The 16,550-nt window shown below is 48.4% G+C and overlaps 1 protein-coding gene across 1 annotated transcript in view; it reads left to right on the forward strand.

Moving 5' to 3' along the window:
* LNX1 (ligand of numb-protein X 1) overlaps positions 1–16,550 on the forward strand; it is a 113,897-nt gene that overhangs the window by 83,103 nt on the left and 14,244 nt on the right. The window contains exons 6-7 of the mRNA XM_075543582.1: positions 11,786–11,917; positions 15,425–15,602. Of these exons, the coding sequence (XP_075399697.1) occupies positions 11,786–11,917; positions 15,425–15,602 (310 nt within the window). The remainder of the gene's footprint in view (positions 1–11,785; positions 11,918–15,424; positions 15,603–16,550) is intronic.

Below are 16,550 nucleotides of genomic sequence, written 5' to 3' on the forward strand. Positions count from 1 at the left end.
TCAGACGAATCTGTTTCCTTAGCAGTGTGGTGTCCCAGAATGCATCTTAGTGACTGCCTGGGTCCCCGTGACACTTTTGACCATATGCAGAGCTTCCAGTTTTCTTTTTAAAGGGACAGAGTTTGTTCACTGCACTTACAAAACACATGTTGTATTTCTGCTGTGTGCCCGACCCTGGACTCGATACAGGGAATAATCTTTATGAAACAGCTGCTTCAGTGTTCCCCCAAAGGAGCCCACAAGCTGAAAGGGAACGGTGCCTCCTCTCTCTGGAGTTGCTGTATTATTACAGCGGACTGTGCTAGTGTGGGAGAGACTATGGCTTGGAGAGACCTGGGGATGCTTCACCGAGGAGGGAGGATTTAGCAGGGGCTTTGAGGGGACCAGAACAAGTGCTCTACATGGACCCGGCAGAAAGTCATGGTAAGGAATAAATTCCAGATCCACACTCTGGCCTGCAGGCCTGCTCACAGTCTGGCCATTGGTTCGTTCTCTGCCCACATTTCTTAAGCGGGTTGGTTTCGAGTATCCGGTTCCTTACTTGAGCAGAGCAATCACACTGCCTTCTTGCTATGTGAGTGCTGCCGTACATCCAGCACGCTTCCAGAAGAGGCCTGGCATTTTTGCTCTCCCTCTGCCTGGAAGACTTTTCTCCCAAATATCTGCACGGCCCATTCTCACACATCATTCAGGTCTCTCATTGGAGAGGCCTCACGGACTTGTTGGCAGGTGTTGTCCAGTGAGTTCCAGCCCGACTTCACACCACCAGGTGGAACAGAATGAAACCTGCCCCGGCCCTGCGCTACCCTTCACAGTCATTGCTATGTCTGGGCCCATTGTTGGAGCCACTGTGTCAATCCGTGTTGTTGACGGTCTTCCTCTCTTTCACTGAATCCACGTGAGCAAGCACGATGTCCTTCTCCAGATAACACGTCCACCTAGGAACACGTCCTAAGGGAGGCAAGCCTCGGGATCCTCCCTTTGAAGGAGCCTCTTAGATGGTTGGTTTGCTCCCCGGCGGCCCATCATAGTCAGTATTCCATTCAAGATTCTTCACTAACCCCATCAAACAAAGGTCTTTAGTCTTGTGTCTTTAGTCTTCCTGATTCATGGCTCAGCTTCCCTAAACATTTAAGGCAGTTGAAAATACTCTGGCTTAGGTCAGCAGCACCTCAGTAAGGGACAGCTTTGCATTTTAACAGAGTCGCCTGAGGATCTAGATAACAAATGTAGACGCTGCTTCAGCATATCTGGGGTAGACATTGACTGGTCACTTCTCAGCAGGTGGCCAAACCAGAATGAACCAGGTGGACACCCTGGACACGTACCCCCTCCTCTGACTTAAATAGGATCAAGTCTGCCATGAGCACTCAAAGGCATTCTAGCCTAAAAGTGGCAATGGAGGAAACGAAGAATGGGCTATGTTGATGACAGTATTGTAGTCCCTGGATGGTGCAGGCAACTTGGGTTTTATACCTAGCTGGTAACCAAACGTTGGGGGTTCAAGGCCAGCCCTGTGGTGCCTCAGAAGCCAGGCATTGGGGATCAAATATCCAGGAAAGCCCGACAGAGCACAGATCGAGGCTGACACACATGGGGTCACCTTGAGGTGGAATCATCTCCACGTTCACTGGTGTATCTCTGAAAATGTGAACTGCCCCGCCACCATGGAGTCCATGCTGACTCCTCACGACCCGACGGGACAGGGCAGAACTGCCCCTGTGAGTTTCTGAGCCTGGAACTCTCTACAAGAGTCCAAATCCCTGTCTTTCTCCTGCTGAGCGGCTGGTGGTTTCGAACTGCTGGCCTTTTGGATCACAGCCCAATGTGTGTGTAACCATGATGCCCCCAAGGCCCCACTTGAAAACGTTAGCACGTGAAAATGGAGCAGTAATGTTTTCCCTTCACAACAGAAATGTAAAAGAAACTCTTCTCTTTCAACACCTATATTTTAGGTGCTTACTAGCATTTGTGTGGGAGCCCTGGTGGCACAGCGGTTACAAGTTGGGCTCCTAACCACAAGATCAGCAGTTCGAAACTACCAGTTGCACTGAGGGAGAAAGACAGGGCTTTCTTCGCCTGGAAAGCATTACCGTGTCAGAAACCCACAGGGGGCCGTTCTACTCTGTCCTACAGGGTTGCTATGAGTTGGAGTCGCTCAATGGCAGTGAGTTTGGTTTGGGGTTTGTTTGCATGTGTTAGACCAGCAGTTCTTAACCTGTGGGTTGTGACCTCTTTGGGGGTTGAATGACCCTTTCACAAGGTTCTCCTAAGACCATCGAAAACACACATTTCCAATGGTCTTAGGAACCAAGACACCGCTCCATTATCCATCTCCAGGCGGGTCCGCCTGCATACAGATACGCCCACATACAAGTACCCCACATGAAGACTGTTACCCATGCTACACGATGCTTCAAGACAAAATTTCATTTGTCATTAGAAATAAATATTTCACAATATATAATTACATATTGTTTTTGTGATTAATCACTATGCTTTAATTATGTTCAATTTGTCACAATGAAAATACATCCTGCAGATCAGATGTTCACATTATGATTCATAACAGTAGCAAAATGACAGTGATAAAATAGCAATGAAAATAAGTTTATGGTAGGGGGTCACTCCCACATGAGGAACTGTGTTAAAAGGTCGTGGCATGAGGAAGGTTGAGAACCGCTGTGTTAGACGTTTTAGCTCCCCCTGCAGGTCAGCCAGCACAACTCACATGGTAGCGGTCCCCCAGGCCAACTCTGTTTCACAACATGCCAAGAACACACTCCATCCCTCACGTCAGTTGGCAGCATCTTGATGACATGTGGCATTTTATCTTTGTAGATTAATAACAGAAGAACAAAAAATATATTTTCCCTGATAAAGTTAATTTGTGAAATAAAATCTTGCCTAACTGGGATTTCCTTAAAAAAATTCTTTTGCTTAGTAAACAAAGCCAATATGCTTTATAAGCAGACAGAAAAAAAAAACCACAGGGTTTTTTTTGTTGTTTTCTGTTTTGTAATTTAAAAAGAACTAGGCAAAGCTCATTGGGAAAGAGATGGAAGGAAAATACAGCATAGCAAGCTCTTGCTGTGTGGATTTTATTTATGTGATACTAGTAACACACACTGGTCTCGGGGAGGGAGAGGGGGAATGTGGCGAAATGCCCTTCAAAGGTTGAGGCTCTGATTGCCAACCGGTCCTTGCTTGAGCGGCCTTGTTATGTGTACTCCATGAGTCACATCTTCTTCATCAAGAAATTCCAAGACAACATGTTCTTTCGGTCATGTTTTCTCCCACAGTACCACACATTCTGCTCCCCCCACGCCCACCCCGACGTTATTTCGGGGAAAAGTTATTACAGAGAAGCCACAACTGTTTTAAATTTGAACAGCTTTATACAGGTTGGGCCCTAGCCCGGCTTACTCAATGGGAGCTCTGGGCTCGCCAGGCCCCAGCATTGGGTTTAGGGCTTACGGAGAGGCCCCTCTGAGAAGGCGATCTCTAACCAGAAGGATGCTGCACATCCCTTCCAGCCATTGAGTCTGTCGGCCGTTGCTTGGTTAGCAATGGCCATTGACTTGGTCCTCACTCGGGGAAGGCCCCACGAACACCAAAGGCAGAGTGTTGCCTGGTCTCGCACTACTTTTAGGATCATGGATGTTTGCGTGTGTTGTTGTCGCCAATGTACATGGTGAATGGTTTCATCCTAGGTCCATCTCCCCAACTGGATTCAAAAACACTCACTGCCATGAGTTGATGCTAACTCAGAGCGACCCTATAGGACAGGGGGCAGAACTGCCCTTAGGTGTTTCAGAGACTGTAACTGTTTACGGGAGTACAAAGTCCCATCTTTGCACACACACCCCTGCCCCCTACACTATAGCAGATAATATTCTGCTATGAGCTATTGGGTTTTCATTGCCTCGTGTTTTTTAAAAAGGAGATCGCCAGGCCTTTCTTCGTCCCTTGTTTTCTTCAGGCGATTCCACTGAAACTCATGGGTGACCCCACTGGAATTTAAAATACCGGGGGCAGAGCTTCCAGCCTCATAGCAACACACAGGCCACCGAGAGTACTTTCTTTTTCTCCACTGCCCGTTTCCCAAATTGATGGAGCATTGTGATTGGAATGATATAGGAAAGAGATAGCCTTGTGGAACGGACTATTGTCATCCCTCCAATAATAGGACAAGGAAATATAAAGCAGAGACTTGGGACACTCAGGGAAATTTTTTTAAGATACCAATCTCCCGAGCCTTGAAGGGCAGCATATACTCACCCAATAATCAAAATACCACAACTCAAGACCTCAACCCACGCCACTGACTCGATCCCACCTCCTAGCACCCCGGCACAGGGTTTCCAAGGCTGGAAATCTTTATGGGAACAGATAGCCTCATCTTTCTACCAAGGAGTAGCTGGTGGGTTTGAACTACCAATATTATGGTTAGCAGCCCAATGCTTACCCACCAGCGGCACTAAGGCCCATTTTTAATAGCTAGAAACAGCTGTAATGCCTGTTTAAATAGTCTTCCCGGGACATTGTAGTGCATTAAATGCACCTGGTGTTGTAATGGTTAAGTTAGGCTGCATTATAATCGCAGGGTCAGCATTTTGAACCCGCGAACTGTTCCACAGGAGAAAGATGAGGCTTTCTACTCCCATAAAGAGTTACAGTCTTGCAAACCCACTGGGGAAGTTCTACCCTATAGGGTCACTATGAGTAAGAATCAACTCAACGTCAGTGGGTTTGATTTGGGTTGGGTTGGGTTGGGTTGCGTTGGGTGGGTTGGGTTGAGTTGGGTTCAGTATTTTTCAACCATGTCATTTGGTAATTCTGTGCTCCCCAGAACCATGTGGGCACAAGGTGGTTGAACTGAGAATAATAGTTGAGATTTTGCTGAAAGGGAAGCTAAAGATGGACAACCTCAAAGAGAGCAGCTAATCATCTCTGATTGTCAATTAATGACAGGAGGGCTTACCTGTCTTTTCAAAATCGTGTGGAGTTGTTCCTGTTGCTAAAAGTCAGTTCCTCGCTCCTTTGTTGGCACAGAACTGCCCCATAGAGTTAAGAGCCCTGGTAGCACTGCTGGGTAAGCGCTAGACTTCTAACTGCAAGGTTTGTGGCTCAAACCCACCAGCTGCTCTGTGGGAGAGCCACAGGTCAATTGTTGAAAACCACCAGTTCAGAGGGAGAAAGAAGAGGCTTTCTTATTCCTGTAAAGAGTTACAGTCTCAGAACCCCACAAGGGCAGTTCTTTCCTAGAAGTCAGACTCAATGGCAGTGAACTCTTCTCTGATCAAGATTTACAGCCTCGGAAACACTGTAGAGCAGGCGGTGGGTCAATTGTATATTTCTACCACCATTCACAGGCCGTACAAAATTAATAACTTAAAAAGTAGCCTGCTAAATTTGGTCAAACATTTATTGAACTCACCCCTTCTGTGATGGCTAGGACGGCTTCTCTTAGGTGAGGCCTGTGATGTTGGCTGCGACGGAGGGATTTCAGGGCCAGTCATTTCCTTCCCCTGCTATGTAGGATCTATGATTTGAAATCAACTTGAGCCAGTCCCCACGTCTTGTCTCTTGTGAAGCTGCTGGTGGGTTCGAACCATCGATCTTGTGGTTAACAGCTGTGTGCTTCTAGGCACGTATCATGTGGGTGTAGAAGAGGAAACGTAAGTTTGTGTCATTCTCTCCTTCGGTCTTCCTGTGGTCCCCTGACCCCCTTTCTCACATCACCCGCATTCACAAGACTGTGGGTCCATACTGAACCCAGCCTCCCCGGGGCAAGAGCCCAGGCCTGGTACACCTTCGCCCACCTCCCCGCTCCCATGCTAATGGAAGCCAGAGCTTTCAACCTTGAGAAAAGCTAGCTTCCAAGTAAGCTGACCACGGAAATGTGGTTCCTGCCAGCCTCCCGGCATAAATAACCCAAGGCATCATTTAAACACCCAGGGAGGAATTGGAGCTGGAAAATGTGAGTTCAATTGCTCTCACGGCTGTGCTTTGGCACTGAGGGTCTCAGCTGGCAAGTTGACTCCACTTTTCCCGAGTCTGCATTTTCCTGAGTTCGTGGGAGGTGCTGAGATCACGTGTTCTGCTCCTCATCCAAAATGAGGGAGACAAACAGGATGCTGCGAGAAGCATCGCAATGTCGGAGGTCCCCCCGCAGTGGAAGTGCTGACCTGGGGGCTCCCCACTTCTTATCTGGTGGTCATTTTTACTTGAGAGACTTCCTGGAGATAACCCCGGGAGGGTCGGGGAGGCTCGCAGCACAGAGAGAGCTACAGTTATAATTACAAAATACTCCCCCAAGAATCCCAGTTAGGTGACTCATGCCATAGCTCTTCGTGTCCGCTGTCTTAATGATTGTTTCCTGGACTGGCGCTCTGCCTTCTGGGACACGGGCTTCATGCGTGATGGGAAGCACCAGCGAGCTGAAGAGTGGCAACCCACCGTCGTGAAGGCGCGGGTGGGTGACGAGGGAGTGGTGGCCTGGGATTTTCTTTCCTCCGTGGGGGTTCTCTCCATGGCCGGGACATGAATCAACGTGGCAGACCCACTCTTCATCGTACCTGCTATGGGAAGCACACTTACGATGTAGTGCTAGTGGTGGTGATGCCTGTCATTCAAATGAATCAGAGGGTAGTCCTCCAGGGCATTTCCACTGGTGGACGGTTGGAAGCACATCGCCAGGCCTTTCTTCCTAGCCTGCATTAGCCTGGAGGCTCCAGTGACACCTACTCAGCGTCAGAGCAACAGACAGGTGTCGGCTGATGGACACGTGGTGGCTGTGTGCGGTGTATTGACTGGGAATTAAACTAGGCTCTCCTGCCTGGAAGGCAAGAATTCTATCATTGAGACACCATCTAATTTATAATCAGCTCACTTAGGGTCACTGCATTCCAAGTGACCCCAGAAGAGATGTTTATTCATGTAAGAATGCAAAGACATGAAAGTGTGCGTGGTTCCGTATTGGGTGATGTGTTAGTCCGGGTAGACTTGAGAATCAAATCCAGGGGGACTCAGATGTGTATATGAAAGAGCTTTATATACAAGAACAATTGGATATTGAGAAAGCATCCCAGCCCAGTCCAGAACAAGTCCATAAAACCTCTATTAGCCCATATGTCTGATACCAATCTATAAATTCCTCTTCAGAATCACGCAACACATGCAATGACACCAAATGCAGGATGATCACAGGCCAGTGGGTGGAAAGTCTTGTGGATCCAGTGGGAGTGCATCTCAGCGTTGGCAGGGGTGTCCACGTGGCTCCTTCAGTTCCAGGGCTCTAGGGTAGCTCCATGTGCTGTCTCAACAGGAATATCTCGCAGGAAGTAAGCAAATGCCCTGCCTCCAGCAAGCTATTTATCTCCTTAGCACTTCCAAATGAGACCATCAACCTGCGGCCTGATTGAAAGGCTGAACACCCCTTCACTCTTAAGTCTCAGTTGACAACTGATTCTGTAACTACCACAGGGGACCACAGGGATCTGAGTTCCCAGGTGGGATTCTTGTTGCTTAAGGTCCTTTCCCTATGAGTGATTACATGCTCAAGGAAGGCAGGTGCAGAGAAGCTGGAAGCAAACAGCTCCCCTCCCACTGCCTGAGCTAATGGAGATGGGGAGATGCTCCATGAGCCCCCCCCCCTTATGACCTGACCCCTCGGTGGTTGGTAAACATTATATGAAGGTAGGCAATGACCATCTCCACTGTGATGGTGATTGGTCATGGAAAAAGATAAGAAGAACCAACAAACCTTACCTTTTGTTTCTTCCCTTACTTCCTTGTCCCCAAGCCTAATCTCTGTGGGAGGGCAGAGGGGAATCTTTCTCCTGGCCATGCCTCCGCCATTTGCAATGTTTTTTTAAAGTGATGTTGTTGTTGTTGTTGTTACATGCTATTGAGTCAGTTCTGACCCATGCTATTGAGTCAGTTCTTAGCACAACAAAAGACACACTACCTGGTCCTGTGCCATCTTCACGAGTGTTCCTATACCTGAGCCCATAGTTACAGCCATTGTATCAAGTAATCTCCCAGTGCCCATGAGACAGAGGTCAACATGCCTCCACCCTCCATCCTTCTTTACCCTATTCTGACACTAGTCATTCCTCCCATAATGCTCTACTGGTCTGCGCGGATCGATAATCCATTGCGAAGGCTACCCAGAACTCACAGACAAAACTCACAATCAAGAGGGTGTATTGAGGAAGTTAACAGGTTACCACAAGTCAATATCCATAAAGCTATGGTCATTGCTCCACAAGAACTCTCTCCGCAGCTAGCAGCTGAGTCTCCCTCTCTCTCCTTCTCTGTCTGTCTCTCTCTCTGGTCCTCAGCCTCTCAGACACCTACATGGTACCTTGGCTTCTGACTCCTTGGGCCGAGAAGCCCAACCACAGCTCTGCCTCACGGTGTTGCTACTAGTCCTCTGCTCTATGTTCTCCTGGCCCCAACGTCTGGTCTCAGTCTGGCCCCTCTGCTCTGCCCCAGTTCCCCATGCCGCAGCCTCTGGTGCCTCTGATCCTGGCCTTTGCCTCTTCAGACAGAGACTTCGCATGCACTCCACTGGCGCCCCTTGTTCACTGGTCTGGGGTTTCTCTGTGTTTCTGAGAAGGCTCTTATACACAAAGAATTGACTTGCTGGAGGTGTGGTGTTGGTCATTCAGCAGATACCCCCTAAGGAAAAGAGTAGCCACTGGGTTCACACCTTCTACCAACATAGAGACTTAATCCTTCTGTAAGGATTAAAGACTCCCTCCAAAATGGGATTATCGCCAAAGGCACAGAGGCCAGAATTTACATCACATAAGGGATAATGGCTAGAAGGCCCGTATTAATTGACTACACCTCATTCAGACAGTGGATTAGTCTTCCCGTTATAATCCGGCTGCTGCCACTACCTTCAAATTTTCCTTGTCTTCCCTTTCTACTCTTGGGTTGGCAGGGCTTGGCCCTATGGGCCCTCTTAGGGTGTTACTAATTGTGTGGCTTAGGGTGCTACTAATTGTGTTACTTAGGGTGTTACTAATTTGTGTGGCTGTCTCTGTGTCCCCCACTTTGAGGACAACTCTGTCTCAGATGACCTGCACCCACCAGTCATCCTTATTCCAATGCATTTGTACAACATTCTAAATCCAAGAATACAGGCGACTTCTTTAGACTTACATTTTCAGTGGGCACCTCCTTGGCAATAAAGGAGTACTTTTTTACCCAAACAATTCTCTCCAGTCCCTCTGTAGACGTGACACTGGTCTCGTCAGTGCTGCCGACACTCTTCAATTGTTTATTTTTCCAAATGGAATTTAAATGGTGGTGTTGTGGGTTAAGCCTTGGACTGCTTACCATAAGGTCAATGGTTCAAATCCATTAGGTGATCCAGGCAAGAAAGCAGAGGCTGTCTGCTCTGGTAAAGATTTATAGCCTTGGAAATCCTGTGGAGTGGTTTTCCTCTGTCCTATGGAGCTGGCATGAGTCATAATCGGCTCAGTGGCAGTGGGTTGTGTGGTGTTTGGTGCCTGTGCCATATTCCAGGTGCCGAGGATAAATGAATGAATGCACTCTCTTTCTAATGAGAGATGCCACAACAAGTAAACAAGCAAGACAAACCAAGTCCTGTCATGATACGTGCTATGACGAAAGTAAAAGAGATGGTGTGGTGATGCGTTAGAGAGGAGGTACTACTTTAGACAGGGTGGTAAGAGGAAGCCAGTCTCCATTCAGTGCCCTGAAAGGACCTTCCAAATGGAAGAAAGGGCAAGTACAAAGGTCTGAGGCAGGACTGGAGTAGTGTGACCAGAGGCCTGTGTTAGCCAACGGGAGAACGGGAGAAGGTTAACTGGGAGAGGTGGGCACCAGGCATCTGGAGGTAAGGAGTTTGCACTTTATTCTAAATGAGTGGTTCTCAACCTGTGGGTCGCGACCCCTTTGGGGGTCAAACGACCTTTTCACAGGGGTCACCCCGTTCACAACAGTAGCAAAATTACAGTTATGAAGTATCAAAAATTTTATGGTTGAGGGTCACCAGAACATGAGGAACTGTACTAAAGTTCGTGGCATGAAGAAGGTTGCGAACCACTGCTCTAAATGCAGTGGGAAGCCGAGAGAAAAGCCGAGCAGAACCAAGAAGTAGCATGGTTGGCTTGGCCTTTTTAAAAGATTTGAGTTTGTTTCTGACTCAGAAGACGACTTTTCTTGCCTTATGTCCCTTGGATTTCTCCCTTGGCTCCCATAATGCCCACTGATGAAACAACACTGTCTTTCTACATTCCCACATATAAGTCTTCTGTTTGAATAGTTCTGTGATATTTCCAAAGTCAAACTCACCACCATGAATCAAAAAGTCTCTTTCTAAAGATGAACAGGTATCCAAATTCATGAATTCTGCCACCATTAATCCCAACATTTAAAAAAAGTTTTCTGTTAACAATCGTAGTAAAGTATACGTAACAAAACATTTGCCATTCTGATCATTTTTGCTTATACAATTCAGTGATGTTAGTAACACTCACCACACAGCTTCGCACTGACCACTGACCCTGGCTTGGTCTTGGGCATGGGCTCTCCACTCTGCGTGCACTATTCAATCTGGAAAGACCTTCAGACATGACTTGTTTGAAGTTGAGCCCTACATTAAAAAGAAATTAGCAATGTCTGATGATGTCTTTTCAAATACTGTTCCAGGAGACAGATTTTTCCCAGTTTTCCAAGGGAGCAGTGCTCATTACCTTGTTTAAGAATAAAAGGAAACTTGGGGTGGATCACCCAATCAGGGGCTTGCTTACCTGTGATGACTGACTCATCTGTAGTGAGTGGTAGTAAACACAAGTAAGCCAGGCTTGACGTGGCTGGGTGGGGATGCTGTCCCTGTGAGGGACTGAGCCTTTGAAAAGAGGTTTTGTTAGATCTCTCTGGAGCTAGAGTTACACCTCAGGCCTTGGCTCCGCGGGAGAAATAATTCACGCCGAAGCCTGGTTCCTGATCCAAGTGAGTGTTATGAGAGTTAGAAGAAGTTTCAGGTTTACGCGGCACCCATAGGACTCCTCCTGACCATGCAGCCTGGCGGAAGCTGCTCGGCGGCATCACTCAAACAAAGGTCTCCTCTCTGGGCTCCTTCCTTTTCAAGGATTCCACGGGGAGGCGTGGTGGACGACCCCTGAGCGACCCCATTGGCTGAATTGAACTCACCTGGCCCAGGTGGGCCAATCCAGGTGGCCTAGATAGGCCAATCCAGGTTTAGCGCCCACCTATGCCCACCAGCGGGAAACCTGATCCTCTGAGCATGTGCAGTGCTCCACTCCTTTGTTTCCGTGGCTTGGCTCTCTGGGCATGCGTTAATGGACATTTTCTAGCCCTGCACATTTTCTAGCCCATGCGTTAATGGACATTTTCTAGCCTGCCTAACAGCTTGACTCTGTAGGAGGTGTTATGGGGCTGAGAGGGAGTCAGATGCCAGCCAGACCGAGAAGCAGAGACTTTGTTGGGACAAAACTCTGTGGAGTGGCTCACTATGGATTCATAAGTCAGCACATGTAAGCCCCCGCGTCCCTTGCTTGTTGGATAATCTGACACTGGAGGAAATGCTTCCCACATTCTTGCCAAATTTCAAAATGTGTACTGACATAAAAATTACTAGAAGCCATGTTTTTCGGGGGGCTTTGTGTGTGTGTGTTTTGGTTGGGAAGAAAAGGTAAAACCAAGCTCCCCTCTTTCTGTTTTGCACTGCATGCTATGGCCGGCGTGCTGACGGGGCTAACACCTGTGTCTTATCACCCAGGCCAGCGAGAGGCGCGTCCACCTCATTGTGTCCCGCCAGGTTCCACAGAGCCCCGACATCTTCCAAGAAGCAGGCTGGAGCAGCAACGGCAGCCGCTCCCCAGGGCTGGGAGAGAGGAGCCACATGCCCAAGGTGAGCCCTACCCACCTGGGGCCAGGTCCCCTGCTCCTGCCGGGCACTGGTTATCTGAGAAGGCTGCAGACTTGAACACACCTGAGCTCCGTCGCCTAAAGGAACACCATTTGACTGCCCTGTAGTACTGTTATGAGCTGGAATTGACTCCATGGCAGTGAGGTTTTTTTGAGTTTTCTGATTTTATAAAACTAAAAGCCCACACTTTTTTAAAAGTCATTTTATTGGGTGCTCTTACAGCTCTTATAACAATCCATACATCAATTGTATCAAGCACATTTGTACATATGTTGCCATCATCATTTTCTAAACATTTACTTTCTATTTGAGCCCTTGGTATCAGTTCCCCCCCCCTTGTGACCTCTTTATAGATTATAAATTATTATTTTCATATCTTACACTGAATGCTGTCTCCCTTCACCGACATTTCTATTGTTCATCCCCTTGAAGGGGGGAGGGGGTTATGCATTGATCATTGCAATCGGTTCCCCCTTCCTCTCCTCTCTCAACCTTCCCCCTATCTTCCGGGTACAGCACACTGTTCCCGTTTCTGTTCCTGAGGGGTTTATCTGACCTGGATTCCGTGTGTCGTCAGCTTTTATCTGTACCAGGGCACCTGCTCTGGGCTAGCCAGATCTGAAAGGCCAAACTGGGGTCACGATGGTGGGTGGTGAGGAAGCCTCGAATAACCAAAGGAACAGTGCACCCTGGCTGACTCATCCCTTCCTGTGACCCTCCTGTGAGGGGATGTCCTAGTGTCTACAGACAGCTGTCCCCCATCCTGGCAAAAGTGAGTGGGTTGCCGAAGAGTGCTGAAACTTGATCTCACAGTCCCTCTTGCATTGTCATAGGATGTGCAACCCTCGTGCCTCAAACCCAGAACACCAAACACCGCCATCAAGTCAGTTCTGACTCATAGCTGCTCTGTAGAACAGGGTAGACGTGACCCTATAGAAGAGGGAGGACGTGACCCCATGGATGATGTGACCCTGTAGAAGAGGGTAGATGTGACCCTATAGAAGAGGGAAGACGTGACCCTATGGATGATGTGACCCTGTAGAAGAGGGAAGACGTGTCCCTGTGGGTTCCGAGACTAACTCTTTATGGGAGTAGAAAGCCTCCTCTTTCTCTCACAGAGCAGCTGATGGTTTCAAATTACTGACCTTGGGGTTAGCAGCCCAACCCATTTTCCAAGAGTCACTTTGCTTACATAGTGTTTTCCGCAGGCTATGAACTGAAACAAGTCTTGCCCAGTTTCTGGTTTTAGAAAATTAATATACTCATTCCTTTGTTATGTTTAGCTCGCTTGTTTGTACAGCAGTCACAAAATCAAATCTCCAGCAGAGTCAGGAAAGTCATGTAAACACGTGGAGCTCATGTGATATTACAGAGTGGTGAGGATGATATTACAAGCCAATGTGTGAATGTCCTGGCAATGGTTTTGAAATCCAGAAAATACCATAGTCCAAGCAGAGCTCATCCCTCTAGCCTTTCTCGTAATGGGGTGACTTGGCCCAATTTTACTTCACTCTGTGGGTTCTGTTAGAACCACCGCCTTCATCTCTCCAGTTGGAGGTTTGTCTAAGCAACGCACACCTTGCTTAGTCCAAGCTAACATTGCACTGCTGTTGTTGTTAGATGTCATTGGCTGGTTCTCACTTCCGGTCGCCCCTGTACCAGAGAAGGAAGCACTGCCCAGTCCTGTACCATCCTCATGTCTGTGGCTGTGCGGCCATTGCGGTGGCCACTGTCTGAGACCATTTGGTTGAGAGTCTTCTTTTTTGCTGACCCTCTACTGGTCCCTCCTGATGACATGCTCAAAATAAGTGAGCCAAACTCAGCATCCTCACTTCCTTTTTGTCCCCCAACACGTTTATTGCATATAATTCACATATCGTACAATTCAGTCCTTCAAGCTCATCAAGAAGAGTTGTGAAATCAGTTTTAGAACCTTTCTTCATTCTTGTCCTAATCCCCCCTGCCATATCCCCAAGGAAGCATTAATCCAGTTGCTGTCTCTATAGATGTACCTAGCCTGGATTTCATCCTACTAAAAAGTTATTAAATAACAAAGTAAAACAGATAAAAGCCTCAATCAAAAAGAAAGCAAAAACTGTTAAGAACTAGAGCCAATTTAAATGGACCCTCAGGAAGATCAAATGATAGGGTGCTAGAATGTAACCTAACTATTTCTGCAACAATATTACTCTCCAGTGCACTCTGCATGTCAGTGAGGCTTGTCACATGCCTGGTCCATGGTCAGGGGGGCTTTACCAGGGGCTCGATCCACAGGAAGCTCCCCTCCATCTGAAGAACATTCCGGCAGTACTTCTTCTGAGGCAGATCCGTTCATTCACAGGGCAGTCCACGGTATATTCGGTTTTCTTTGACAGCACCGTGCTCCGAAGGCATCCGTTCTTTGGCCTTCCCCAGTCACTTTCCGGCTTTCACAGGCATCTGAGGTGGATGAAGGTGCCATGGCTCGGGCCAGATGTACCTGAGGCCTCACAGTGAGAGCCGTGCCTTTTAAAGGCCTTCTGCAGCACATTTGCCAAAATGTAAGATGTCGTTTCATCTTCTAACTGCTGCTTCCATGGGCATGAACCGAGGATTCAAGTAAAATGAAATCCTTGACCAGTTCGATTTGTTCTCATTTAGCATAATGTGTTTCCATTGGTCCAGTGGTGAGGATTTGTGGTTGCTGCTTACCATTGGGTTTCAACTCATCCTGAAGGCCCAGTCTTTGACGCGCATCAGCACGTCCTTCATGCCTCTTCGTTCCGCAGGAAAGGTGGCGCCCTTGGTAGATGGCGAGTTGTTGGAGAGCCCTCCTCCAATCCTGACGGCACGTTCTTTTCCACACGGGCCGCCTTCTTGGATGACGTGTCAAGGGTACAGATGGAATAAGTGGGGCGAAACGCTACAGCCCTGACGCACACCTTTTCATTCACGGTGTTTTTAAACCATGCAGTGTCGCCTGTTCTGTTCAAGGGACTACAGTAACTGTGGAGCTCTGTCCCCCCTCGGAGGAATTCTGTGCACTCTGGTGACCCGCATACATTCAATTGTTAATACAAATTTGCTTTTGTTTTCAACATAATGGGGGGAATCCTGATGCTCGTGAGTGACAAGGATTTTGTGAACTTTTGACTCACTGCTTTCATGAATATGTGACTCGTTTGAAAAATGTGCGTGGCGGTGTCGTCCACGTTACATGCTGGGTACTTCTCCCGTGGTCTTGAATGTGCTCCTGGTCCCTGGGGAAATGTACACTTCCTCTGACTCAGCTGAACAGGATTTGGGAGATGGACTGTTGGAGAGGAGGGAGTGGTGGGACTCTGCTTATGTCTTTCTCTGTCCACTAAGAACCCCATGATCGTATGTTGACGCCCATGACGCCAGGGTGGGAGGTGGGGGGCAAGACTGACCCCAGCCCCCGTCCTCCTTCCTGCCTCCCTTGCTAACCAGGCCATCCTGTTTGTTTTGCTTTTCTGTCTGTACTTTCAGTCCCTCCACCATTCTGTTACTTGCCATGAGAAGGTGGTAAGGGTCCGAAAAGAACCCAGCGAGTCCCTTGGCATGACCGTGGCTGGGGGAGCATCGCACAGGGAGTGGGATCTGCCCATCTACGTCATCAGCGTGGAGCCCGGAGGAGCCATAAGCAGAGACGGGAGAATACGAACAGGTAGGATGTTTAAAGGACACTAGGATTCCAGGAACTGGCATGGCGGAGGAACCGGCAGCTTGCTAAGGGCCACTGTTGCCCAGATTCTCGAGGGAATGTAAGAGTGACGTGGCCACGCTGTGCCGGTGAACCCCATGAATGCCGTTGTTAGATGGGGGTGCCCTCACCTAGTAAATGGAGCTCAGTGTGGACCCGGGAATGCAGCCAGAGCTTTCCAACCAGCCCAAGAATGAACAGGAAGTGGGTAGAGCTATGCAGTCCCTGGATGATGCAGTTTACTTGCGCAACTGCTAACCACGAGGTGGACGGTTCAAGTCCACTCAGAGGCCCCTTGGAAGAATGGCTGGGTGATCTACTCTGTAAGAACAAGAAAGTAAAAATCTGTGAGGGGCACAGTTCTACTCTGACGCTCATGGAGTCACCAAGAGACCAGGCTGGCTCAATTGCAGCTCGTGTTACCGGGGATGCAGTGACAAGCAGGCTGTCTTAATTACATGGCAGCATTTGAATTCCACTCTTTCTAAGGTGTTCTTCACTGAATTGACCCAGTGCAGCTAATTCACAAGTCACTCCACTGTATGAGATGCATTAGAAATTATGTCACAGACTTTGATTGGATGAATATTCATAAGGAAACATTCAGGTCCTTAGCCCATAGATGGGAGCCCTGGTGGTGTCGTGGTTACCAGTTGGGCTGCCATCCATACGGTCGGCAGTTGGAAACCACCAGCAGCTCCTCAGGAGAGAGACTGGGTTTTCTACTCCTGTGGATGATTACCGTCTCAGAAATAGGCAGGAGCTCGCTATGACTCAGCCCTGCCTCAATGGCAGTGAGTGAGTGAAGTCCACAGTGCCAGCACTTAACCTAACAATGGAAAGTGCTTCACGCCTTGCATCTCATGCGCTCTGGGGGAGAATCCATGTCAGGTAACAGGAGGCTCCGCCTCA

The sequence above is a fragment of the Tenrec ecaudatus genome, chromosome 3 (assembly GCF_050624435.1).
Source record: "Tenrec ecaudatus isolate mTenEca1 chromosome 3, mTenEca1.hap1, whole genome shotgun sequence".
NCBI lineage: Eukaryota > Metazoa > Chordata > Mammalia > Afrosoricida > Tenrecidae > Tenrec > Tenrec ecaudatus.